This window comes from Cornus florida, unplaced genomic scaffold (genome assembly GCF_030987335.1).
Source record: "Cornus florida cultivar Cherokee Brave unplaced genomic scaffold, ASM3098733v1 CherokeeBrave_3.0.0_Hap2_Chr06, whole genome shotgun sequence".
NCBI classification, from domain to species: domain Eukaryota; kingdom Viridiplantae; phylum Streptophyta; class Magnoliopsida; order Cornales; family Cornaceae; genus Cornus; species Cornus florida.
This window is the reverse complement of record NW_026775576.1, coordinates 56,944,887-56,971,606: the sequence shown is the minus strand read 5'-3', so window position 1 is coordinate 56,971,606 and position 26,720 is coordinate 56,944,887. Positions and strand designations below refer to the sequence as shown.

The 26,720-nt window shown below is 37.3% G+C and overlaps 2 protein-coding genes across 2 annotated transcripts; both read left to right on the top strand.

Annotated features, from left to right (window-relative positions):
- The first annotated feature begins 630 nt into the window (after positions 1 to 630).
- LOC132311582 (protease Do-like 10, mitochondrial) lies at positions 631 to 21,997 on the top strand. The gene is made up of 8 exons (XM_059809568.1): positions 631 to 1,252; positions 3,749 to 3,994; positions 5,988 to 6,183; positions 8,239 to 8,498; positions 8,939 to 9,066; positions 19,363 to 19,566; positions 20,686 to 20,736; positions 21,512 to 21,997. The coding sequence occupies exons 1-8, from the start codon at positions 760 to 762 to the stop codon at positions 21,716 to 21,718; spliced, it is 1,785 nt and encodes a 594-aa protein (XP_059665551.1). The 5' UTR covers positions 631 to 759; the 3' UTR covers positions 21,719 to 21,997.
- Positions 21,998 to 23,281: 1,284 nt separating this feature from the next.
- On the top strand, positions 23,282 to 26,579 carry LOC132311581 (L-ascorbate oxidase homolog). The gene is made up of 2 exons (XM_059809567.1): positions 23,282 to 24,673; positions 25,433 to 26,579. The coding sequence occupies exons 1-2, from the start codon at positions 23,322 to 23,324 to the stop codon at positions 25,731 to 25,733; spliced, it is 1,653 nt and encodes a 550-aa protein (XP_059665550.1). The 5' UTR covers positions 23,282 to 23,321; the 3' UTR covers positions 25,734 to 26,579.
- Positions 26,580 to 26,720: the final 141 nt, after the last annotated feature.

Below are 26,720 nucleotides of genomic sequence, written 5' to 3'. Positions count from 1 at the left end.
ATTGGAAATGGACCTTACTTAGGCAAAGGCGATGTGAGATTGTACAACCTGTATCTCGATCATGGTAGCTCGGTAGTGCCCGTCACCCACCCACACACTCCGTAGGAGTTGTGGTAGGTAGCCAATGTACGCCACCTGCCTATTCAAACTACAATATATTGCGATAGTTGGCTAGTGTACGTCATCTGTCCACTGACACTCGTTTATGAGTGGTACCTAGCTGGTATCTGTCGCTCACCCACTCATACCTGTCTATAACATTGCTATCACCACACTTCCGGCTAGGATCTAGATATGATGCCAAGAATAGGAATATGTGACTATGGAACTTATCTATATTATTATGAAAGTGTAAATTTTTTATCCTTATTTTCAAACATTTTTACTAATTTTTAACTCATAATTTGACATATAAAAAGAATATTTAATAAAGAATTTAAAGATATTTAATATATCTATTTATATCTATATTCTTTCTTATTTTTAAATATTTTTACTATATATATATCTTTTAAAAATCATAGTGTGACATATATCTATACCAAACTAACTAATATTTTCATGTTTGCAAGTTTTTACAATAAAAGTTGGATGAAAAAAAAAAAAAATTTTGTTTATATAAAAGTGTGAAAATAGAAAGGGTAGATGAAAACTCTCAAAACCTACTTGCCCGCGAACACATACAGAAACAACATATACGGTGGCGCACAAAACACAGAATCCAGCAAAGTGTAAGCGCCGAGCCGAAGCGGGGCTGCGATGCTGGGAACTACTGTCCGTGCAGTTTACAGACTCTCCTCTTCCGCGCCCTCCTCCTCCGTCCACCGCCGCCTGCTCCGCCGCTCGATTTCCTCCGGCGTTTGTGGTTGTGGTTGCGTTCCTCACTCCCTCACAGCCACTAACAAAACCCTTCTCACTCTTTGTTCTTTTTCTTCCACTCTTCTCTCACCAAATAGTTCCCTAAACAATGCCTCCTCCTCCTCCTCCTCCTCCTCCTCCTCCTCATTCTTCTCCACCTCCTCCGTAGCCCAAAGCGCCTCCACCGTCTCCACCGCCACCTCCGTCGCTGAAGACGAAGATTATGCTGAAGATTCGGGTGAGCCGTCGCGTGCTCGATATGGAAGATCGGTTGATGCCTATTTGGCGATAGAGCTGGCTCTCGATTCTGTTGTGAAGATTTTCACCGTGTCAAGTAGCCCTAATTACAATCTTCCATGGCAGAACAAGTCTCAACGAGAAACTATGGGTTCCGGTTGGTATTCAATTTTCGTTTTAGTTTGTTTTACACTAACAATAATAATGTAAATTTCAGTTATTGTTTTTCTGCATTTTACTTTCTCTTCCCATACCCAAAAAAACAAAAAAAAAAAAAAAAACAAAAAAAACAAAAAATATGTCTAGAACAATCAACCAATTGTCCAAATGTAAAATCTTAGAGAGAAGGAAAAAGGAAAGCTGAACAAACCTTCTATATAAAATTTGGGATTTCCATTTTTAACTTATCAAAAAAAAAAAAAAAAATGTAGTCTTAGTGTTCCAATGCTACCTATTCCACCCTGTTTACTCATTTTCCAAAAGATTCTGACTTTTCACACATCAAAGGTTTATACCCCTGTTGGCTTGAGTATTAATGATACATATTTTAATTTAGGTTTCCCAATTCGTTTAGAAATTGATTTTCTTTTTTCATGTATCATATCTCCTCCTTTTTATTTATAATTTTTAAATGATCACCAGTTGCTTGAAGTTTATTCTCTGTTATATACTATTGATTATCTACTTTTTTTTTTTTTTTTTTTTTTCCTAGTTGGTACTCACACACACATGCCTCCACCAAGGCTCGAACCCCTGACCTCCCTTTGGGAAGTAGGAGCCTGATACCGTTAGGCCACTAGTTGGTTACTTTTAGTTTTTCATTTTTTGATGGATTGCCTGTTGCTTTGTGGATTCTGATATGATCACTCTAAATTTTTCCTTCACCAATTTTGAATGAATAACAGACGCTTGAAATGTATTCTCTGCTATCTATTTTAGATCATCTGTCTTTGGTTATCAACATTTAATTTCAAGAAAAAACCCCGGTATGGCCCCATGTAGGCATATCTATCATTGTTTTGAACGTTTTTTTTTTTTTTTTAGTCTAGGATTTAAAAGCATCAAGCTTTTTGACACATGGCTCTTGGGATTTCTTTGAGATAGTAGCATCTCATGCAGGCTCTAACTTCGATAACAAGGCATTATTGCTACCTTAGGACCATCACAGTTATAGCGCTGTTCTCAGGCTTGCCAGTCGCCAGCTCCACTATCAGTAGCTCACCAATTTACTTTTACTCTAGGCACCAGGCAGGCGTCACTCGTATACGGTCTTAAGAATTTGAAGGTTTCTTTCTTAGGGGATTCATCAAGTACATGTATCAGATTCCAATTAACATATTTCAATCATGTCATTTTGCTCCTACTGGTTATTGTGTATATGATGCTTCTCCCTATTAGGGATTGGTTCACTGGACCTTTGTTGGCATAACAGTGTGAACGGGGCAATTGTCTTGTTGGACACTTGGGAAGAGTATTTTTTTATTTACTTAAAAATTATGGAGAAAGCATGTGATACACCTTTGGAAAGACATGGAGATGTTGGAAAGAGGAAACCTGTGACATTGGATAAACAAAGGTTTACTCTATATGATATAACTCTCACATAATATTAACTTCTATTAATGGTCTTGATAATTATGACTTCAACATGACTTGCGAACAATGATATGATTTGGTATTTGCTGATATCAGTTGACATGCAAAAATAATGCATGAAGAAACTAAATGAAGTCATTGAAATGAAAAAAGAATCCGTGTTTAAACTGGAACCTTCTTTTTGATTTAAAAAATCCAGGTTTGATGCGTTCATAAAATTGGGGAATTCATTAAGAAGGAAGTCTGTAGGCTTTGGGTTCCACTTTTTCTTCTGTTTTAGAGAACAACTATAAACAGTTGAAAAGTTTGTTTGTTCAGCAGCTTTTGAAAATTGAGTTACAAAAGGCATGTTTTGTAGTTATTTGAAAATAATTTTTGGTTTTATGTTCTCAAAGTTCTTGAAAAATGTTTTTAGAAAACTGAACCAAACACATTTTTTTGTTGCTTTCCTGGGAAAAAAATGTGTGTTTTTTGGGGGTGGGCGGCAGTATGGTTTTCTACATGTTTTACTGTTTTCTTTTGCCATTCCGTTTATGGTACAATGCTTGCTTGATCCATCATCAATTTGACATGGCGGATCTGGTAGAGAGTTCCTGGCGTGGTAATCGGACTTCTATTTTGATATTTAATGCGGATGCATTATTATCTTAATTCTTTATGTATCAGCTAATTGAGATTTAGTTCTTAGATATGCTAGAAAAAGTTGAGTTGTTTTTATCTGTAAATTATACTCTTGAATTAGAAGAATAATATAATATAAATTGGGAACTTCATGCGAAGTTTATATGTTTTTCCTTTTCAAGAATGGAGAGTGGTTTATCTACACATTCTTAATGTGTTTAGTTGTAACCTTTTGGCATCACCCCAATCTATTGCAAACTAAAAGAAGTTATACATACAAAGAATACAATGTGCATACTGTTTTCCCGTATTAAAATTTATGAACCCGTGTAGGTTGATTTGGGAATGTAAAAATTCTAAACAGCTTACGCTTAAACCTTACTATTCCATTTGATGATGATTTTCTAATTTCATTATCCCTGTAATGATCATGCAGGATTTGTTATCCCTGGGAAGAGGATCCTTACAAATGCTCATGTGGTGGCTGATCATACATTTGTACTTGTAAGAAAGCATGGTTCTCCAACCAAGTATAGAGCAGAAATTCAAGCTATTGGTCATGAGTGTGACTTGGCTATTCTGGATGTTAAAAGTGAAGAATTTTGGGAGGGTATGACCTTCTTGGAGCTTGGTGATATTCCATTTCTCCAAGAGGCTGTTGCTGTTGTTGGGTATCCTCAAGGTAACAATATGACATGCATAATGCATGATGCTCAATGTTTAAGAAATATAGCTTTCATTTTGTCTACTTTTTCTACTTTATCTTGTACAAATTTAGAGAAAAATACAAAATGAAGTGTAGCAGAAAGAGTAAAAAGATGGAGAACTGCATCTTAAATTCAAGATTAATTTTTATGAGATTTCAAGTTGAAAGTAAAAGTTAGTATCATGGTGCCTTTATTTTACTTCCGAACAACCACAATTAGACTTCTTATTTTAGTGCACTTGTATGCCTTACTGGTTCAAGCAACGTTTTGAAGTTTGTCATACTTAGGACCATATCGTGTTTAACTTTTTACATGTTACCTAAGAATCCTTAGGCTATACTGATTACTTTCTGGTGCAGGCTTATATTGTGATTAATTGGGCTTGGCTGTGTTTTTACTTTTGATATGTGGACTGATTTTAAGTTGTGATCAGCTTGGAAGTTATATTTTGTTGGTTAAGGTCCAACTTTTAAGTTTCACTTGGTTTATACGTTTACTGGTGCTTCCTACATCCAATATAAGTTTCTTCTAGGCAGGTTACTTGTCCTCCAATTGTTAATTTCAATAGTTCATTTCTATAAGTGATTATTGACACTTTTATGGAAAATGGAATGGACAACCTCTAATAAATCATTTAGTACTATTGAGTGATCCATTCCTTAGTTATTGTGTTTTCCCTGAAATCTTTGGAGATATCACATGGCTTTCCTTTCTCTTATCTTAAAGCCTTTTTTCCTTTAAGTTACTGTCTCTCTGAAGCTACTTAAGGGTTTCATCCTGTTTTACTAAAAAGACTTAAGGGTTTCATCCTGTAATTTTAGCAATTGGCTTTTACTTACAGAAGCTTTAGACATTATCAACTTGTTTTCCTAATCAATCCCACATTGCCCTGTACATCAGATTTTGTCTTTTCCTTCTTTGCTCTTTGTTAATTCTACATTGAGAGCTATGACTCTGGTTGATTCTACATCCTGTCTCTACTATTTTGACCCCTCTTCTCCTAAGAAGTACAATCACTTCTAAAATGGAGCCGTCCCTGTATGGACACATGTCAGACGCAGACACTTTTTGGACGATTGTGGACACATGGTCTTTGAATGTGTCCATAACTTAAAAATAAAATTCTTGATTTTGGATACTTGACTAACACTTCTTGGTCATGCACCAGACTAAATGATCTTGAATATTGGATAAGACCTCATTCTTAGCAAGCAAGAAAATATACCTATAAGAAAAATTGAAGTAAATTTTTTTTAATATGAAATTTATATGAAATAATTAAAAAGCAAATAATAATATTGTCAGGAGGTTTTACTATGCACAAAGCAATAGCCCCTTTAAATAATATTATTGTAGAATGATTTCTTGAATTTGTTCCAATTGCTACAACAAATTTGTTGTTCACTAAAAGCTACATTGACTCAATCCTATTTTTGTTTTGGCTTCGGCCTTTGTGTAGCTTTTGGGATGTGTTGCCCTCTTGACCGCTTTCTAATATATCTGCACTTGTCAATTTTTTTTTTTTTTTTTTGGAGAAGTCTGAGGTGTAAGGGTTCCCCTTTTTTTTTTTTTTTTTTTTTCATGGGTAGTGTAAGGGTCCCTTTGAACATCTTTTAAGGACATGTGCATGTTTACCAGTATGATGCAGATTTTCTACTGCTTCAGATCAATGTTCATTGCAATATGTGGGGAATATTGATTTCAGTAAAGGTTTTGCTGTACCCATTAAGACAATGTAAATTTTTATATCATGTACAGGAACCTACTAGCGGAAATAAAACCTGGGGAAGGGGTTTTACTTTGTCTGTTGTTAGAAGAATCTTTTTTCATCGAAACTTCAGAAAGGATGCAGGAGAAAACTATATATATTTTTTCTTTTGACAGTCAGTGTTGTTTTACTGTAAAAGAAATCAATGTTTGGTTTCTATTTTTACTAAAGAATTTGTGCCTTGCGCTACTTGGTTGCAGGTGGGGACAACATTTCGGTTACAAAGGGAGTTGTCTCCAGAGTTGAACCCACACAGTATGTACATGGTGCTACCCAGCTCATGGCAATACAAATTGATGCAGCTATAAATCCAGGGAATAGTGGAGGGCCAGCAATTATGGGCAACAAAGTTGCTGGGGTAGCTTTTCAGAACCTTTCAGGTGCAGAAAATATCGGGTGAGTTTTTGGATTTGTTTCTGAGTGTTCATATATGTATGTGCATATATATTACTTTAGAGAATAAGACATCATTAAGTAATTACTTGATATGAAGAGGTTCCTTCTAGTATCAAGTAAACCATTTTACTGTTTATTGAGCTTGTCTGATGAGAATTTCCTTTTTAATCTTCAATATCACATTGTTTTATATCTCTTTGGTCATGGACATCAAGGTCTTATTTTAACTGTTAAAACAGTGCCAATCAAGTTTTGGCATTTTTTTGCTAGATGTAGGATCCTAATCTCATCTGTCCTCATGGTGCACCATGAATGAATGCATATCCATGTCTCCACTTTCTACTGAAGCTTGGAGGATAAGGATGGCAAAATTTTGGGATTGGATTTGATGGAGGGAGGTAGATGTACTTATTTATCATGTCAACGACCATATTTGGAAGAATTCTCTGCCCTTCCATTTTTTTGTGGTGTTGTGACTGAGTTGAATAGATCTTGTACGGAAAAGCTGAGGAATGAATAGGAAAAAAATTGTCTTAAACTGTCCTAAAACTGGATTTCTTATGGGAATGCTTTGTTTGAACCTTTTTTGGTCAGTGCGGTTCAGATGGGCACGTTGGACTATCATATTGTCATATTGTATTATTGACAATTGACCCCTTTTTTCTAGCCTGAAATTGGTACTTTTGGTGGATAAATGGAAATGACATTAGTGGACGCAAGGACAATTTTTTTTTCTTTTTTTCCCCGCGAGTTAAAAAGCAAAGAGCTAGAAGGAAGAAACAAGGACCAACTTCCTAAAGCATTTTTCATGTTAGAACAATATCTCCTAAAGCACTTTTAGCACTGATTTGCAGTATTAAAATAACAACTTATTTGGTATTATAATATTATGATAAAATTATGTTCTAAAAATCTTTATGTTTATTTGATATTCTTTTATCACATAGGACACTGTGATGTTGTGGCCCGAATTTGGTTCCGGGTCATGTTGAGGTCCATTTACTACGCGATGACCGGTTGATTGAGCTTTGACCCGTTGATTGAGCTTTGACCCGTTTTGCTTGCGGGTTGTGGGCCCTATTTAGTACTCTCTTGTAGCCCGATATATAAGGGTGTTTAGGGTTTGGAGTGGGATATTGAGAGACACTGAAAATCGCAGAAAAGAGAGTGAGAGCGAGAGCTAGGGTTTGGGGCTGAAACTTGTAATACCCTGTTTTTCGCCGGATCTTCACCGTGGACGTAGGCTTTTCCGAACCACGCTAAATCTTTGTGTTCTCTTTGTGTGGCGTGTTTACTTTATGTCATGTTTCATGATTGTTGCTTGGGTTTGTTGTGTTTGTTGTAAAAGACACCACTAGACTGCCAACCTGTTCCACTCCTGCTTATTAGCACCTCATGTATCTCTCTGTCCTTTTGTACAATTGGTCTGAAATATCGAAAGTAATCTACTTTTTTACTGTGTAATATTATAAATGCTTTGCATGATTTTATTGATAACAACTGTGCAAACACTGTTGTTGGACTATGATATGTGGGATATAGTTAATTTTTTAATTGAAAAGTAAAATAAAAAAAAATGTCTTGTTATATAAAAGATATGGTAGGAGCATTTTGTGGGATACAAGGGTTTTCTTTTTAATCTAAAAAGGGAAGAATACTTGATTTGCTCTTAAGTTCATCCATCCATTTATACATAGTATAGATATAGAAACAATATAGTATTACAATATCACATTTAATTTTCTAATTATTAACATTATTTAGCAATGTCAGTAACAAAAACATGATGCATGATTGGGCAGAGATACGAAGCTATCAGAATCCAACATGTATTTTGCAATGAAAAACTTTAGTCTAGCAATTTATAGGTTACAACTGGAGCTTAATGATTTTAGGTGTTGATGTTATTCTTCATTTCTTCTTTTTTCTTTAATAAAATTGTAATTCGGAAGATGATTTGGTATTTGTGATATAAAAATATATGTTTAGATGAATTTGTGTGATAATTGTTTCTCAAATTTTGTTTGTTTTCCTCTCATGATTTCGATTTTGCAGTTACATAATCCCTGTTCCTGTTATAAAACATTTTATAACTGGTGTGGAGGAAAGTGGAAAATATGTTGGATTCTGCTCTTTGGGTTTGTCGTGCCAGCCTACTGAAAATGTTCAACTTAGAGAACACTTTAGAATGTCTCCTGACATGACTGGGGTACTTGTGAGCAAAATTAACCCACTTTCTGATGCACATAGAGTCCTGAAAAAAGATGATATTGTCCTTGCTTTTGATGGTGTGCCGATAGCAAATGATGGGACTGGTACATATTTTTAATTCCTTTTTCTCATTATTTGCATATGGTGGACTTGTGTTTGTTGGTTTGCTTATAAATATGATTGCCTGATTGGTTGCTCTTATTACTTTTCCCCCTTCTTCTCTAGTGAGACAAAAAGAAAAAGATGTAGTTGGGTTGTGTGAATAAAGTAAATTGATAGCTATGTTGAAAAGAAAATATAGAGATGCCATTTGTCCATTAGTGATCTTCATTGGGCAGCAAGCCACATCAATATGGCTCTTTGGCATTCTCAAAAAAGTCACTCACGAGCTGCCAAATGAAGGCCATTAGCTATGAGGTTCCTCGAAAATGTTAGTTGTAAAGAAGCAGGAAATGGTTCTAGGAAAAGAGAGTTTCCTCTTCTTATTTGGGAGACTTGTGAAGTTCCGCTATCATAATATATTTGCATTCTTTATACCCTGCAGTTCATTTTCGGAATAGAGAGCGGATAACTTTTGATCATTTGGTCTCCATGAAGAAACCCGATGAAACGGCCAAAATTAGAGTATTAAGGAATGGTGAAGAGCATGAGTTCAGTGTAACTCTTCGTCCAGTAAGTCAAGTTATTTTTTCTTACGTTTCTATTTATATGTGATATTTTCTCTGTTCTACAGATTGTACAATATTAAGTGTCTGTAAATAGTGAGTTTGACATGCAGGTTCAACAGAATGGAACAAAATCTACATTCACAAAAATGAAAAATGCAAAAGGAGAATGACAATGGTTTATTAATATAAACATCAACGAACAAGAAGTAATTTAAATCTTTGTCATTTCTTTTGTGCCCCCTAACTTAATGGAATAAGTTCTGTTGTAATATTGTGCAATATGGATTGGGATACTATTTGGTTTTAATTAGCAAGAACATACATAATAAAGTAAGAGATGACCAACGCATGAAACATCACTTAGAGGAGTATCATACTATTAAGATAATATTAGATTTGCATGGGAGTGTTCTGGTTAAACAATAGGTAATAGAGATGCTGGCGTTCAAAATTTCAGAACTCATCTATGTTAGTTTAGCCACAGCCATTTTTGGGGTATATTTTGCTCTTGTTTTGGCATTGGAGCTCATCTAATTTACTTTTTAGGGTCTCTTTGACTTCAGGTCTCTGTCACGTTCTTTCTGATGCTGTCACTGGTTTCTATTGGTTGTAGTTGTAGATGGTGGTTCCGAAAGGAAGATAAAAGCCAATTTATTCGCTGGTCATTTTCACATGTTTTTCTTCGTTTTCTTCTCCCTGCTGTTTCATCTCCCTTCTCTCCCTTTCTTAGTGGTTTCCAGACATCAACACACGTGATAAAGGGGACAAACAGTATTTCTGAACTACGAGTATAGAGTTATCATTTTTTTAGTAAGTACTGGGGCTATAATGTTCAGAGTAAGCTCTCGGCTGCTGGTTCATTGCCATACAAACAGTTTAATTTTGAACATCTATACTAAGGTTTTATTTATCAAATATGAGATTTTTTTGGTTAGCTTTTGTTTTTTGTTTTCTTTTTGAGTTGGTGTGATGATTGTTACAATACATCTTTTTCATGGAATGAATGGTGCCAGTTTCTGAAGAGCGAGAGTATACAATCCATCAAGAGATTCTTTCTCATGAAGATCGCGTAATAAAACTCTTTTTTTTTTTTCTCTTTCTCATGAAGATCGCCACTTTTTCATTTTTGGATGCCCAAAATTTATGTTCCTATTGAAAATGTCAGAGTAGAAACATGCCTTTAATTTTTTGAAACTTAACCAACTTGGCATTTTCCCATAAACTAAATATTGAAGATAGATCGCAATTCACAAACCATGACTTGCTCATAAGAGTCGCACGTAATTTGAATATCTCTGTCATCTCAAACTTTAGTTACCACTTAACAGAATGTTATTAATATTCCCCAACACTTATATACTCAACATCAAGTAAGTGCCGTTGTAATGCAAGTTGGATTATTCTTGCACTTTTTCATATCCAACGGGCGTAATATGTCTCATTCATTACAATTTCATTTTTTTCTTATCAATTTAGTTCTCAAATGTCAAGTCACAACAAATATATGTTCATTTTGTATTTCACATTGAAAATTTAACCTAAGAGATGTGCTAAAATCCCATCATGCCTCTTTGGTTATGCCTTCTATTCATACTATCCACATTATTTGGTGATACTTTCACGAAATTTATTTTGTTATTTTGTTTAGTCAGTATAAACCAACTCTGTTTAAAAAAAATTTCTTTTTAGTTTTCGCTAATTAGAAGTGTCATGCTGTCATCTTATTTTGAGCAGTGCTATATGCACCACTGCTGTTCCACTAATGAATTCTGTGGAAAAATAATTTGAAAGGTGATAAATGTAACATGGACTCCACTTTGATTTAATACGAGAATCAAGAATGATTTAATGTGAAATGACATAATTGTGATTTAATTCATGTGAATCAAGTATAAGAGGCATATATGTTATTTAGCTTAAGAAAACGGTTCTCTCATCTTGCTTGGTCGGTCGATTCGACAAGGAGGTTGGGGTGTGTGATCGAGTGGAGGAATGGGCGACGCGGGCATGGAAAACGTCTTGTGGGGTGGGGGTTACACCCTTATCCGACTCATTGCTTTTCTTCAGGTTTCCTTCTCAGGCAGAGGCTCAACGGGTGTTGAAAGAAGGCCAGCGACAGTGGGGATCTGCAACTTTGCGGATCGATGTGTGGTCTTTCAGAGTTGGTTGTTGTGGTGTTCTCAGAGACAAAGGTCTCAAATAGATCCGGTTGTTCAGACTTCCTCTTCATCTATGGTGTCATGCCTTGTTTGTTGAAGTGGGGGAGTTGTGTGGTGGATTTGTGAGAGTTGTTGCTGATGAGACGAGAGATGCCGAAAGTGTTCGGATCACAGTGTGAATTGGTTCAGATTGTCCACAGTTCGTGTTTATTAATGATGACACCTTCTGTTACAAGGGCACGATCTGGGAAGAAGTCTTGCCGGAGCTTGTTCCCTCGACGGAGAGTTTAGAAGGCAGCGACGGGTCACATCTTATGACGGAGGAAGAATGGAATATAATCCTTAGCGAAGGGGAGAAAGGGGTGTTACAGATCCAACAATGGCTCAAGGAAAGAGAAATACAAAGGGCGGTGAAGTTCGTGGGGGGAAGAAGAAGTGGCCGACATGCGCCGGTCACGCGCGTTGAAATTGAACAGGAGAGAGATGCATGTGGCGGTCGTAGGGGCTCCTATCCAGATTCTTCCTTATCTCTAAGGGTTGGTGAAGAGATTGGGAAGGCCGCAACTTTGATTGGGCTAAGGTTGATTTGGGTCGGAAGGTGTCAGGGTAGGCTAAGGGTGAGTCCTTAAGTCATTATGGGCTTGGTTTGAATAATGGGCTCATTAAGCCCAAGCCTAATAGGACTTTGGCTAGATCTGGGCCTCGGACAGCCCACACCAAAAGATGGGTACAGAGAAGACCCAACTCCTTGTCCATTTCTTTTTTAAATAATCCAGGTCCATCATTGGGCAAGTATTAAAGGACAAAACCAGGTTCAGGCCTAGTCTTAAGTTCTCTCTTTTTCTATACAGCGAGACACACCCCACTGGTCTTCGACTGAGAAAGTGAAGTGGAGGACGATGACTGCAGCAGCCGATCGCCAGGGCTCTCGATGGACTTGTAATGAAAAACAGAAGTGGGTTGCACGCTCTCCTGCCTCTAATTTTCCAGGTTTGAATTATGTTTCTCATTCTCAGAGTTCTATTTCTACTCCTTCGTGCGGGGTGTTGAGAAGTGGTGGTGGGGTGGAGAATAGTTCGGTTCAACAGAGGGGCTTTTCTGGGGCTATTGTTCCACGGGTTGAAGGGTCACTGATCGATACTTCTCAAATTAGGTCTAGAAGTGTAGGTTGCTTCAATGGGGTGGCAGTTTGTGTAGGAAGGGATCTTCACTTCAAGTTGACAGATGATTTAGCTGTGGCTTTGCTCAAAGAGCTCAAGCTTTTTGTTGCTTTGAAAGGCCTAAATTGCCTACCATCCGAGACTCAGGTGAATGATGCTCATGATTTGATGACGTCTGTTACGGATGATTCTGGAACAGAGCTGGATATGCAGTTAAATACGTACGGGAATGGCAAAGAGAGCGAGGGGGAGGAGTATGATGATCGGGTTTCTTCTTAGCTGGTCTGTTCTAATGATTTCTATTCCAACATGGAAATGGATCAATCTGATGTGGACATAATGGAACCTTTGGCAGTTGTGCGCCCTGATTGTTTAAAGACGACTAATGATTTGGGTATGGAATGGGTGATGGAAAATATTGGCGAGGTTAGTGAAGCTTTGGGTGTCTCTTCGGAGGGTGATGATGACCGAACTCAGTCCATTCTTCACGCAATTGTGGCAGGAAACGATAATACAGAGACCTTTCAAGGCATAAAAGATGTTAAAAATAGAAAACATTTATCACATCGGGAAGGGGAACAGGAGGTCAAGAACCTTATTTCCTATGTAAATTACGAGGGGAAGGATGGGGTGACTCAAGAAAGGGGAAGGACCAGAAGTGGGAAACGGGGAGGAGGGGAAATGATCGTTTTTGGTTCTTAATGAAGTTACGAATTATTACATGGAACTTCCGTAGTCTAAATGATCCGGATAAAAGAAGGGTGGTCAAGGTTGCTGTGAGGAAGTGGAGTGCCCATGTTATATGCTTGCAAGAAACCAAGATGGCCTCTATTACCGATGAGGTGGTTAGGAGTCTTTGGGGTGAAAGGTTCGTGGAATGGGAAGCGTTAAATGTCTCTGGCACATCGGGTGGAATTCTAATTATGTGGGATCAAAGATGGATGTCCAGAACGAACATATAGAAAGGGCCCTACTCTTTGTCATGTGTGTTTCAGATGGAGGATGATAATTTCAGTCGGGTCTTTTCTGGAGTTTATGGTCCTGTTATTGATTGTGATAGACCAGTCTTTTGGGAAGAGCTCAGCTACGTTAAGGGATTGTGGTCGTTGCCTTGGTGCTTAGGCGGGGATTTTAATTTTGTTAGGTCTCCGTTTGAGAGGTCCACAGGGGGTAAGTGGTCCTTGGAGATGACCCAGTTTTCAGATTTTATTGATGGTCACTTTCTTATTGATCTGCCATTGGAAGGGGCAGTCTTTACTTGGTCTAATGGCAGGGATCCCCCTACTTTTTTAAGGTAGGATAGATTCCTGATTTCTGGGGAATGGGAAGAGAAATTCCCGGATGTTACTCGGGCAGCTATGGTTAGGGTAATGTCCGATCATGTGCCCTTAGTTCTCGATTGCGGAGGGATGAGATCTAGACGCACACCATTCCGCTTCGAAAATATGTGGCTGAGATCTAAGGACTTCCAAGGGAAAGTCTAGTCTTGGTGGGGGGGGAGGCAACTTTTACAGGCTCTGCTAGCTTTGTGTTGGCTAGGAAGTTTTAGATTCTCAAAATTGAGCTTAAAAAGTGGATCAAAGAGGTGTTTGGGAATCTTGAATGGAAGAAGAATAGAGTTCTTGCTGATATTGCTGAACTTGATCGTCTTGATGAGTTAGGGCAAGATGCAGAGTCTTTACGCTCTAGAAGAGTGTCTTGTCAGGCAATTTTTGCTGAGATTGCTGTTATGGAGGAGATTTTGTGGCGTCAGAAATCTCCGGCATTATGGCTAAAAGAAGGTGACCGTAACACAAAAAAGTTTCACAGGCTTGCTAACGCTCATAGAAGATGTAATCACATCGGGTGTATCCGTGTAAATGGTTCAGAGTTGTGGAGAGAGGATGAGGTGGGCGGGGGAATTGTTTCTTTTTATCAGCAACTCTACACTGAGACTTTGGGATGGAGACCTAAACTTGATGGTTTGCAATTTAATACTATTTCTATGTTGGATAGTGATAGGCTTGAGGTTCCATTCACTGAAGAGGAAGTACTTAAGGCGTTATCAAGCTGTTATGGTGATAAAGCTCCAGGACCATATGGATTTACTATATGATTTCTCAAGGAGAGCTGGGAGGTGGTGCGCAGTGAGGTGATGGGCACCTTTCAAGATTTTCATTCTCCTGGCACATTTGAGAAATCATTGAACGCATCTTTTATTGCCCTTATTCCTAAGAAGGGCGGCGCCTCTGATATTAAGGACTTTCGGCCATTCAGCTTAGTGGGATGTATGTACAAGCTTATTGCCAAGGTTCTTGTTCTTAGGATGCAAATTGTTTTGGATGGAATTATTTCAGAGTCACAGAATGCTTTTGTTGGAGGACGGCAGATCTTTGATTCTGTTCTTATCGCAAGGGAATGTGTTGACTCTAGGTTGAAAGTGGAGTTCATGGCGTCTTATGCAAACTTGAGATCGAGAAAGTCTATGATCACGTTAATAGGAAGTTTCTTCATTACTTGCTTCGGAGGATGGGGTTCGGAGATAGGTGGATAAAATGGATCGAAACTTGTATTTTGTCCGTTATGTTCTCTGTGCTTGTGAACGGATCTCCTGCTGGTTTTTTTGCAAGCTCGCACGATTTGAGGCGAGTAGATCCCTTATCGTCTTTCTTATTTGTTATTTTCATGGAGGGATTGACCAGATTAATGAAAAGAGCGGAGGATTTGGGTTACATTAGGGGGTTCAGAGTCAGTAGAGATGTTGCTCATCAGATGGAGATCTCCCATTTGTTGTTTGCGGACGATACCTTTGGTTTTTGTGATGCCGATGTTTCCCAACTCAAATATTTAAGGTGCATTCTTGCTTGTTTCCAAGCGGTGTCCGGACTTAAGATTAATGTTGGAAAGAGTGTGCTTGTCCCTGGGGGATGTTTCAGATATTTCCTCTTTAGCTGCAATTCTTGGGTGGAGTGGGTGCTTTTTCACTTCCTTATTTGGGATTGCCTTTGGGAGTTTCCTCTAGGAGAGTGGGGAGTTGGGATTTGGTGATTAGTTGGTATGAAAAGAGATTGGCAGGATGGAAAAAACAGTATTTTTCGAAGGGGGGGAAGAGATTTGGGGGGGGGGGGGGGGAAGGTCACTCTTATTAAGAGTATCCTCTCGTCCCTTCCCATTTACTTTTTATCTCTGTTTCAAATCCCATGCTCTGTTGCTGAACTAGATTGAAAAAATTCAGAGAGACTTTCTTTGGGGTGGAAGACGAGAGGAGTTCAAGTATCATCTTGTTAATTGGGAGTAAGTTTGCAAACCTTTGAAATTAAGCGGTTTAGGCATTTGAAAACTTGTCACTTTCAATAGAGCTTTATTAGGAAAGTGGTTATGGAGGTTCGGTAAAGAGCGTCATCGACAGTGGAGAAGAGAGTGGGGGCTGGTCCTCTCGTCCTGTCTCTGTTACGAGAGGCGTTGGCATGTGGAAATTCATTCGGAAGGGTTGGGATGTGTTTTCCACCCACATTAGATTCAAGGTTCAGTAACGGTAGGCATGTTCAATTTTGGGAAGACTTATGGTGTGGTGATTAGTTGTTGTCTCATTCCTTTCCTCGTCTTTACAGTATTGCCGAGAATAAGCATGCTTACATAGTTGACTGTTATCAACTTGATAGCAGTGGGGTTACGTGAGATGTGCGTTTTAAGCGTTCTTTTCAGGATTGGGAGATGGTAGAAGTGTGCGTTTTTTTGGATCTGTTGTATAGACAGAAGGAGGTTGGCAGAGGCTGTGACGATATTTTGTGGGTCCCTTCCATTCATGGTAGATATGGTGTCCGGTCCATGTTCTTGTGTTTGTCCAATTTCGCTGGCGAAGATTTCCCATGGAAGTCTATATGGCGCTCTAAAGCTCCTCTTAAGAGTCGCATTCTCTGGTTGGACTGCCACCTGGGAAAAGATTTTGACATTGGATAATTTGAGAAAGAGAGGCAATACCATTGTTAACTGGTGTTGCCTATGTAAAACAGATGGTGAGTCCATGGGTCACATTCTTATGCATTGTCCTGTGGCGTATGATTGTTGGAATCTCATATTCAGTATTTTTGGCGTTCAGTGGGTGATGCATAAGCACTCCATTCAACTGATTAACGCATGGAGAAGATGCCCAGTCAAAGGTCATGCCCGTGATTTTTGGAGGATTGTCCCACACCGTGTTTGGTGGTGTATTTGCAGAGAGAGAAATAATAGAAATTTTGAAGGAAAGGAATCATCTCTAGCAAATTTAAAAACTCATTTTCTTCGTTATTGGACTCTATTGGTCCTTAGGTTTTTTGTTTTGTGTATTAAGGACGCGTTCCCCTTTTGAACGCTTTTCTAATATATTTTTTACTTATAAAAAAAAATTTGTTATTTCGGTTAGGAAAAAAAAAAGTAAAAGCGGAGTGCATTTATAATAATATGGAATTCATTCATAATCATCTCAAATAATTTTTATTTTTGTTCTTTTCAAGCGTTAAGCAATTTACTGTAGATTTGATCATAAAAAAATCTACAGTAGATTTAAAGATTATTGCATGCCATGGGGTAAATATTCAGATACATCCTAGACCCATTTGGTCCTGGCTGAATTATTGAGAACATAGGCAAAACTGGGAATTGCGAGCATATTTACCAAGGGTCATTTTGGCACTCAATGACCAACATAGATTTGTTCAAGATTCTTGTTGATGTGTGATGTTGGATGCACCTGATCAAGGTCTCATAGTAAATGTATAATCAAAATTGCAGAGGATGGTGGGTTCCGAGTCCTCTGTCAAAACGTAGTAAAAACATGTAAATTTTAATGTAAAATGTTAAAATTTGTGTTGTGGTTTCCTGAAAGCTTTCACCTGACAAAGAGCATCGATACATCTTTGCTACTCTCTCTCTCTAGACTCTCTATCCAGAGGTATTTCCTACTCCTAACTATAAGATCTGAATTTCTGGTTAGTAGAAACATATTTGGGTCTCCTCTCCATTTCAACCAAACCAGAAAATCAGATCTTATAGTTAGAAGTAGGAAATACCTCTGGATAGAGAGTCTGGAGAGAGATAGAGAGTATCAAAGATGTATCGATGCTCTTTGTCAGGTGAAAGCTTTCAGGAAACCATACACAAATTTTAACAAAATTTTACATTAAAATTTTCGTGTTTTTGACTATGTTTTGTACTCGGAACCCACCATCCTGATTATACATTTACTATGAGACCTTGATCAGGTGCATCCAACATCACACATTGATGAGAATCTTGCACGAATCTATGTTGGTCATTGAGTGCCTACATGACACGTGGTAAATATGATTGCAATTCCCAGTTTTTCCTTTTGTTCTCAATAATTCAGCCAAGACCAAATGGCTCTAGGATGTATCTGAATACTACCCCAGGGCATGCGATCACAATCCTTAACTCTACAGTAGATTTTTTAATTATCAAATCTACGGTAAATTGCTTGACGCTTAAAAAGAACAAAAATAAAAATTATTTTAGAGGATTATGAATGATTCCATAGTCTTATAAATGCACTCCACTTTTTGGGGTATATTTTGCTCTTGTTTTGACGTTGGAGCTCATCTAATTTGCGTTTTAGGGTCTCTTTGACTTCAGGTTTCTGTCACAGTCTTTCTGATGCATTTACTGGTTTCTATGGACTATAGTTGTAGATGGTGGTTCCCAAAGGAAGATAAAAGCCAATTTATTTGCTGGTTGTTTTCACATGTTTTTGTTTTCTTCTCCCTGTTGTTCTTTCTCCCTTCTCTCCCTCTCTTATTTGTTACCGGGCATCAACGCATATGTGATAAAGGGGACAAACATTATTTTTGAAGTTTGAACTAATCAGAGTATAGATTTATCTTTTTTTACTAAGTACTGGAGCTATAATGTTCATAGTAAGCTCTCCGGCTGCTGGTTCATTGCCATACAAACAATTTGATTTACACTAAGGTTTCATTTATCAAATATGAGAAATTTTTTGTTAGCTTTTGTTTTTCTTTTTGAGTTGGTGTGATGATTGTTTACAATACATCTTTTTCATAAGATGAATGGTGCCAGTTTCCGAAGGTCGAGAGAGTATACATTCCATCAAGAGATTCTTTCTCATGAAGATCGCAGAAGAAATTTTTTTTCCCCTCTTTACGTTCAAGGAGAGAGTTCCCCAGGAGTTATTTTATTATTCATTTCTACGTTTTCATTCTCTTTCTAAACTGTTATACATACCCTTAGAGGCTTCCTGTCGTGATCTTATAACAGTGTGTTACAGCTGGTGTTTGACTAACTGAAATGTATTGATTGAAAATTTGAGGTTGTGATGCTGGTTGAACATTTGTGAGGTTGTCTTTGCAACGATGGCCATTTTGTGTTAGTGTGGATCCAGAAATGGCTACTTTTGATTGGTGTTAAGGTGCAAGTAAAAGGAAATAGAAACCTTTTTCGGGCTTATTGATATGGGAACATTTGGTTGGTCTATTAAAACATACTCCGTATTTGTGTTGGAGCCTAAAATTTAGTCTATGACCCTGTTTCCAATTTGTTGGTCTAGAAAGAAGTATCCATGATAGCTATTCTTATTTTATGTTTACTTTAGATTAATATGCTGCTAGTTCTTTTTATTTATGTTTTCTTAGATTACAGTAGTAAAAAATATTGTGGTGATTTTCAAATTTGCTGTACATGGGCTATAATGTATGTGTCAGAATTTGGGTTGGCTTGAGTTATTAGGCCTTTATATGTGGTCTCAATGCCTAGCTAGTCAAAAGTTTCAAAGTTTATGACCTTGGATTGTTAATCCTAGTAAAAGTAAGAGAAATGTAACAATTTCTAATTTACCTATTTAATCTCTCAGTTTGATGAAGTTGAGTTTTAGTAAATTGAAGATCTTGTTACGTGTTGAACCAATTTATGTAATTCTTCGTTTTCCAATTTGGATATATGTAATAGTTTGACTTCCATCTAACATAAAAACTTTGGTAACTTTTGCAGTTGAAGGCGCTAGTTCCAGTTCATCAATTCGATAAGCTTCCTTCTTATTACATATTTGCCGGTCTGGTCTTTATTCCATTGACCCAGCCATACCTTCATGAGTATGGAGAAGACTGGTATAATACTTCACCCCGTCGATTGTGTGAACGAGCACTGAGGGAACTGCCTAAAAAGGCTGGTGAACAACTTGTCATTCTGTCTCAGGTCTTGTTCTTATTCTGAAAGTCACATGTCGTTGTATATTATTCAATGCTTTATTACTTGCGTAGTTGCATTATTAACACTTAGAAGGTGAGACTTTTAAGACATTTAGTCAATGACTACTTAATTCTAGGAGGTCAAAATCCTGATCGACGAGAAAGCTAAGCCCACAATTTGAATCTGCAAAGGGGAAAAACTGATTTCTATGCCCCCTGTTCTAATTGAATTGTACACCCAGAAGAAATAAAATTTATGGAACAGCTTGTTTCACAGGTCAACTAGTGAGAATTGATTCTATCACACATTTTTTAAAATAGAGAATATGGTTTATATCATGATTTGATTACCGCGCTTTTGTGTTTTTTGTATACATAGTTCTGTATAATTCTTCCATATAAAAGTATATCCTCCTTAGATAAGAGAAGTTTTAGAACTTATTTGCCAAATCCACAGTATCTCCTATGAATAAACCTTCTAAATATCACCCCGATCAATGTAATAACCTACTAGGACCAAATGTGACTGATAAAGCCCTAATGACTAGTAAAAATACGAAAACAAATACCCAAATTCTAAAAAATGAAAAGTACATAAAGTACCTCATAAAATTGTGTTTTGTGACTAACTAAAAAATAATAATAATTGTTGTGATATGTGCTTGTTATCTGTCCTTGATCACCCTTGTTCTTATAATCTCATTTGGGCTCCATCTTGCACCAAAACGACCTTGGACAACAGAGTTTATCCGGGGTCGGTGGTGGTGGACATGGATCTTGAACTTTTCGCCATCCTTGGATCTGTTCAGTTAAAGCATGAAATGATATTGCTTACTTTTCTGTATAATTGTCTAAAGCAGCACATAAAACATCTCTTGGCCTCATTACCTGCCTTGCCATATCTGCCTTTTGCTTCTCAACTGCCCATTTGAGTCCTTCGAATTAACAGAAAAGCATATTGGTTAATGACATCTACCATGTCCAAGAAGTTGTATTGTTTTTGTCTTTGATAACTACTTCTTATTCTTCTTCTATTTTTTTTATTTTTTATTTTTGTTGCGTCAAACTGTTGAAGCTACATACTTCATATATAAGTGATTGAACATGTAATTTGAAATTTTTTCAGGTTTTGATGGATGACATCAATGCGGGGTATGAGCGTCTTGCCGAACTACAGGTAAACACCATTTTTTTTTCCTTATTTTTTATATTTTATTATTGTCCATCTAATGTTCAGCTCATCTTTTTGATGGTTCATCTTTATTTATATTTTATTTTTACCTTGGCAAGAAACTCACACACCCACTTTGCCCTTATGGGGACTTAAACACTCGACCTACTTTGAAATGTGAGGAAGTACCACTAGGCTACAACCCTTGGTTTTTTGATGGTTCATCTTTAATGTGATGCTCTTAACCACTGCCTTCTAAACGGGGTTTTAAGATCTAACACCTTGTTCACTTAAAAGGTCTCCTTGGTTGAAAGTCGAAGAAGGTGTTCAAAATCAATCTATTTATCTTAAATGGGGTTTTAGGATCTAGCACCTTGTTCACTTAAAAGTCTCCTTGGTCGAAAGTCCAAGGTGATCAAAATCAATCTATTTATATTTCAATTTCTTTTCCTTCATTTATTTAATTTTCAAAGAAGTTTTTTTAAAACATTCCACCATGAAAAATCAATTTGGATCAGTTGAGTTTTCTGGTAAAAGTTGACTTTTGAAGCAGGAAATCTGTAGGTTTATTCCCCAGTTAGGCAAAATCATATACAAGCACCCATTATTGTCCCATTTGGACTTGAACTCTCAACATTACGTTTGGAAGGAAGAGGAGATACCCTTTGGGCTAAGTCCTCGGTTGGGGTAGTTATATGATAATGAACTTGGATATCTATAGTTCATAATGAGTTTATTCTTGTTTGCTTGTGGAAATACTGAACAACTATGTGATGAGCAGGTAAAGAAAGTTAACGGGGTAGAAGTTGAGAATTTGAAACATTTATGCCAGCTTGTGGATAACTGTAGCGAGGAGAGCTTAAGGTTTGATTTGGACGAAGAAAGGGTCATTGTTTTGAACTATGGTTCAGCAAAAATAGCCACTTCTCGAATATTGACGCGTCATAGAATACCTTCTGCCAAGTCTGGCGACCTTGTTGATGAATAAAAAGAAGAGAATTTTGTTTGCTTAAAGCTGAGTCATCCTCTTCTTCTTAAAATTTTGATTCGGTGAATTTATTAGTTTTATTTATTTATTTCTTTCTGGGATATTATTATGATCATATGTCATTCTTAAGAACAATATTGGTGGACTCGAGGCCTCCACCTTAGGGATAGAAAATTTATGCAGGATACCAAAGGCCATTGATTGTTGTACATTTTTATTCTATTACTGTATTGAAACTGGCATCAATTTCAAAATTAACAAAATCTTGATTTATAGCTATTGAAATTATAATGTTGAGGTTGTTACAGAGTTTTAGGGTCTTGAATTATGATCTAATGTGCATCGAAACATATCATTGAAGTTGTCATAAAAACATATCATTGGATGAGCTCTTGGATTTTGAATGGTAGGTCCTTTTTGGTCATTAAGAATCCAAAGGATGGGAAGTGTACACGCACAAACACGAGAAATGTGCTAGAAATGTACAGTTTTATTCAGTTTTTTACTGCCGAACCAATCCATGTAATAATATCTCACATGCACACACATTAATATAATATGAACTGAGTCTTTTAAATGGTTTTTTTTTTTTTTTTTTTTTTTTTTTTTTTTTTTTTTTTTTTTTTTAGTATTTCAATGAAAAGGGGCATTATAGGTATTTTATTGGGAAAGGGGAATACGATTTGAACTTATTTAAAAACATTTATAGAACTGGGATTTTATGGCGTCAATAAAAATAGTGTAAATTATACTGGCCTCCCTCGTGTTTGTCATAATTATAGGATCTTTCTCTATGATTTGAAAAATTACTCGATTTCTCCTAAAATTAAAATTAACCCACACATTCCTTTCTAGTAATGGACAGTCAAATGTACTAATAGATTTATTTAATTTACTAAAATGTCCTTAACTTATTATGCTAAATGACTATAGTATCCATCTGTATGTGTGTAATATGGAAATTTCAAATAGTAATATGGAAATTTCAAATTATTCAGTACATGACATAAACAAAATTCGTTGACCGTAACAAAAAGGGAAGTTTTTAGTTACATTTTTAGGGAGGTCCGAGTAATTATCCAAACTATACCGGTCTGTGTAAAACCAGGTCAGGTCCTTGAAATGATATATATATATATATATATATATATATATATATATATATTTTAATTCAATTTATTGAATTGTATTGTAATCATTTGTCAGTATTCACTAGTTACAATTTTTTTTGGATAATTAATAAAAGTCCATTACATCTGGTGAATTAGCTCTTTGATCCTCACAAAACCTAATTTGGACTCAATTTTCTAATTTTCTATATATGGGGAGAGAGAGAGAGCAAAGAAAGTGAGAGAGATGTGGTAGAAAAGATGGTGAGAGAGATGAAAGGAAGACCATAATGCAAGGATCAAAAGGCAAAAGATTGAGCTGCCTAGTGTTTGGTTATGGTCATAGTGTTTTGTGGGAGAATTGAACGGCTCTCCATTTGCCCCTTTCGTATAAAAGCTCATTGGGGCTCTGAAATCCTCTGAATACACCCCACAATAGACAGAGAGAGAGAGAGAGAGGCAGAAAAGAAGAGTGAAAATATATAGGGAGAGAGATGAGTAGGGAGACATTGGTTCTTGTTTCATTGATATCATCATGTCTATGGTCATTGGTCCAAGGAGAGGACCCTTACTTGTATTTCACATGGAATATCACATATGGCACCCTATCACCCCTTGGTGTCCCCCAACAAGTTATTCTCATCAATGGTGAGTTCCCGGGACCAAACATCAACTGTACTTCCAACAACAACATCGTTGTCAATGTGTTCAACAACATTGACGAGCCTTTCCTTCTAACATGGAAAGGAATTCAGCAGAGAAAGAATTCTTGGCAGGACGGAATGGTTGGCACCAACTGTCCCATCTCCCCCGGAACCAATTACACCTACCATTTTCAAGTCAAGGACCAAATCGGAACCTACTTTTACTACCCCTCCACCTCCGTCCACCGCGCTGCTGGGGGCTTCGGAGGCCTCCGTGTCCACAGCCGCCCCCTCATCCCTGTCCCATTCCCAAACCCGGAGGACGAGTACACCGTCCTCATAGGCGACTGGTACATTAAGAGCCACTCCGCTTTAAGAAAGATCCTCGATAGTGGCCGGTCGATACGTAGGCCGGACGGAGTCATCATCAACGGCAAGAATGCAAAGATGGACGGCAAGGATGAGCCCATGTACACTATGAAACCCGGTATGGTATACCGTTATAGGGTTTGTAATGTAGGCATGAAGAACACGCTCAATTTTAGAATCCAAGGCCACAAAATGAAGCTTGTGGAAATGGAGGGTTCTCACACGGTGCAAAACGTGTATGACTCTATGGACGTGCACTTAGGTCAGTGCATGTCGCTCCTGGTCACCGCCGACCAAGACCCGCAGGACTACTACATGGTGGCTTCCACAAGATTCACCAAATACCATCTCCAAGGTGCAGCCATTTTTCGTTACACTGACGGAAAAGGTCCGGCCTCTCCGGCAATACCACCAGGACCGACCGGGTGGGCGTGGTCGCTGAACCAGTTCCGGACCTTCCGGTGGAACCTCACAGCCAGTGCAGCCCGTCCGAACCCACAGGGCTCGTACCACTACGGGAAAATCAACGTTACCCGGACAATCAAGCTGGCTAACTCTCATGGCGTGGTGGAGGGAAAGCTCCGGTATGCCGTCAATGGGGTGTCGCATACAGACACTGCCACCCCGTTGAAGCTTGCTGAGTACTTTGGAGCGGCGGAGAAGGTGTTCAAATATGATAGCATCGGCGATGAACCGCCGGCCGAGGACAAGATCAAGGTGGTGCCTAATGTGGTGAATGCCACATTCCGGAACTTTATAGAGATCATTTTGGAGAACACTGAAAAGGGAGTTCAGTCATGGCACTTGAATGGATATGCCTTCTTTCCAGTCGCGTAAGTAAAATGACTAATACAATTTTAATTTAATTTTTTTTTTTTTTAAATTTTAAAAATAGCAGTTTTGGACAGTCGTACCTTTTCAATCTCATTCATTAAATCCATAACATCCATAATGCAGTTCATATGTATTCGAATCACCACATCCAAATTTGTCACGATTGTCCTCGGTATCTGCCCTTTAAAAGAATAAAAATATATATATTCTTTTATGATTTTTTTTTCATATAAAAGAAAGGGAGTTGTATGCACGGACCTACATTGCCTGATTTTATTTTTATTTTTTTATTATTATTAATATATCCTACTAAGTTGCTCTTTTTCAGCTATATATCTCTAAAATACTACTATTGATCCCCTGAAATTAATAAAAGATGTCATTATTACCCCCCTTACCTTATTTTCTAAGTCCGTCCCTGATTTTATGTAATTAGGGAACTTTATAAAAAAATCTCATCATCACATTTTCATGATACACTTGAAAGGAAAAAAAAAAAAAAAAAAAAAAAAAAAAAAAATTTAATAATAATAATTTACCCAAAAAAAATAATAATAACTTGTCCATAGTTTCATCTTATTACATGACCATACAGATTGAAAAGAGTTTCATTGGATTAGGATCCCACCAACAATAAATTTTTGTAATGGCAACAATAACACCTTGCTCCCACAACTATGTGTGTCTCGATAATATATATATATATAATTTGAAGTAGCCAAAAAATGATGCGATGCATTTTTGCATGCAATTTGCAGGATTGAAACAGGTAAATGGAGTCCAGAAAAGAGAAGAAACTACAATCTTCTTGACGCAGTAAGCAGATACACCATCCAAGTCTACCCGAAATCTTGGGCAGCCATCATGACGTCATTTGACAACCCTGGAATGTGGAGCTTGAGATCAATGGCTCTAGAGAGGCACTATCTGGGACAACAGCTCTACATCAGTGTTGTCTCTCCTGCGCGCTCCCTCCGGGACGAATATAACATCCCCGACGACGCCACTCTCTGTGGCGTCGTCAAGGGCTTGCCCAAGCCCCCGCCTTACGGCATCTGAATCTGAATCTGAATCTGAATCTTCTCCGTCATGCCATGAGTCTCTTTGTCGGTGATAGCACTCGGCGGCAGAAGTTAGGATAGTACTAGATCATGAAAAGGTGTTGCATGGGATGGTTGGCCATGCAATGTACGTATCAACTTTGTCACTAGAAATTTTGTTTTTGTTTTTATTATTTTATTTTATTTTTAGTTAATTTTTTTCCTCAGTCCAGCATCCGGTATATAGAAAGGGATGAACATTGGCTATGGCGCTAATAGTGTCCTTTTTTTTTTTTTTGTAATGTATTGTTGTAATTCATCTAATGAAATTATTTCTTTGTAATAACATAATGATGGTGACTTTACTCGACTTTTGAAATTATTGTTGTAGAATTGAAAATTATGGTTTTCAAAGTAAGTTTCCATTTCCAATTTCCATACTTTGGAAATTTGAAAATTAAACCAAAAAAAAGTAAGGAAAAAAGATGGGAACATGTATCCAAAACATACCCTAAATGAATTTCATTTTTGTCAGGCACCTTGCGAACTCGAGTATGTAATAAATGCGAATGTATTATTATCTTAAAGTTTGAACTAGCATAATTTACATTCCATGGCATCTTATATTCATGCAAATTTTTCGATAGTCCAGTGGTCAGTATCTTTGGTGAATTTTAGAATATCAAACTTTTACTTTATACATCTACTAATCTAACTTTTAATACTTTTTACCTTTGAAAAAAAAAAAAAAAATTGCAAAGGCGTAGAATCTCCTTCATTGAAAATGATACTATATATATATTTTCAATAATTGAGGTGTTCGAGTCCTTATATAGATCGTGTAAAATTCGGACTATGTATGCGGGAGATGGCCCCTAAGGAATTATTTGCACATAGGAAGAATAGATCGTGAGACCTGGTGTTGCATGGGCATCAGGACCTAAATTTTTTCCAACTAGGCCAACCCATTAGAACTAAAATTATTAGACAACTTGATACTAATTAT

Excerpts from the sequence above, each read along its gene's own strand:
- LOC132311582 (XM_059809568.1), top strand. The coding sequence starts at position 760 with ATGCTGGGAACTACTGTCCGTGCAGTTTACAGACTCTCCTCTTCCGCG. Across the intron at positions 6,184-8,238 it reads TCAGGTGCAGAAAATATCGG|TTACATAATCCCTGTTCCTG; the intron begins GTGAGTTTTTGG and ends TCGATTTTGCAG. Across the intron at positions 20,737-21,511 it reads AGCGTCTTGCCGAACTACAG|GTAAAGAAAGTTAACGGGGT; the intron begins GTAAACACCATT and ends TGTGATGAGCAG.
- LOC132311581 (XM_059809567.1), top strand. The coding sequence starts at position 23,322 with ATGAGTAGGGAGACATTGGTTCTTGTTTCATTGATATCATCATGTCTA. Across the intron at positions 24,674-25,432 it reads TATGCCTTCTTTCCAGTCGC|GATTGAAACAGGTAAATGGA; the intron begins GTAAGTAAAATG and ends TGCAATTTGCAG.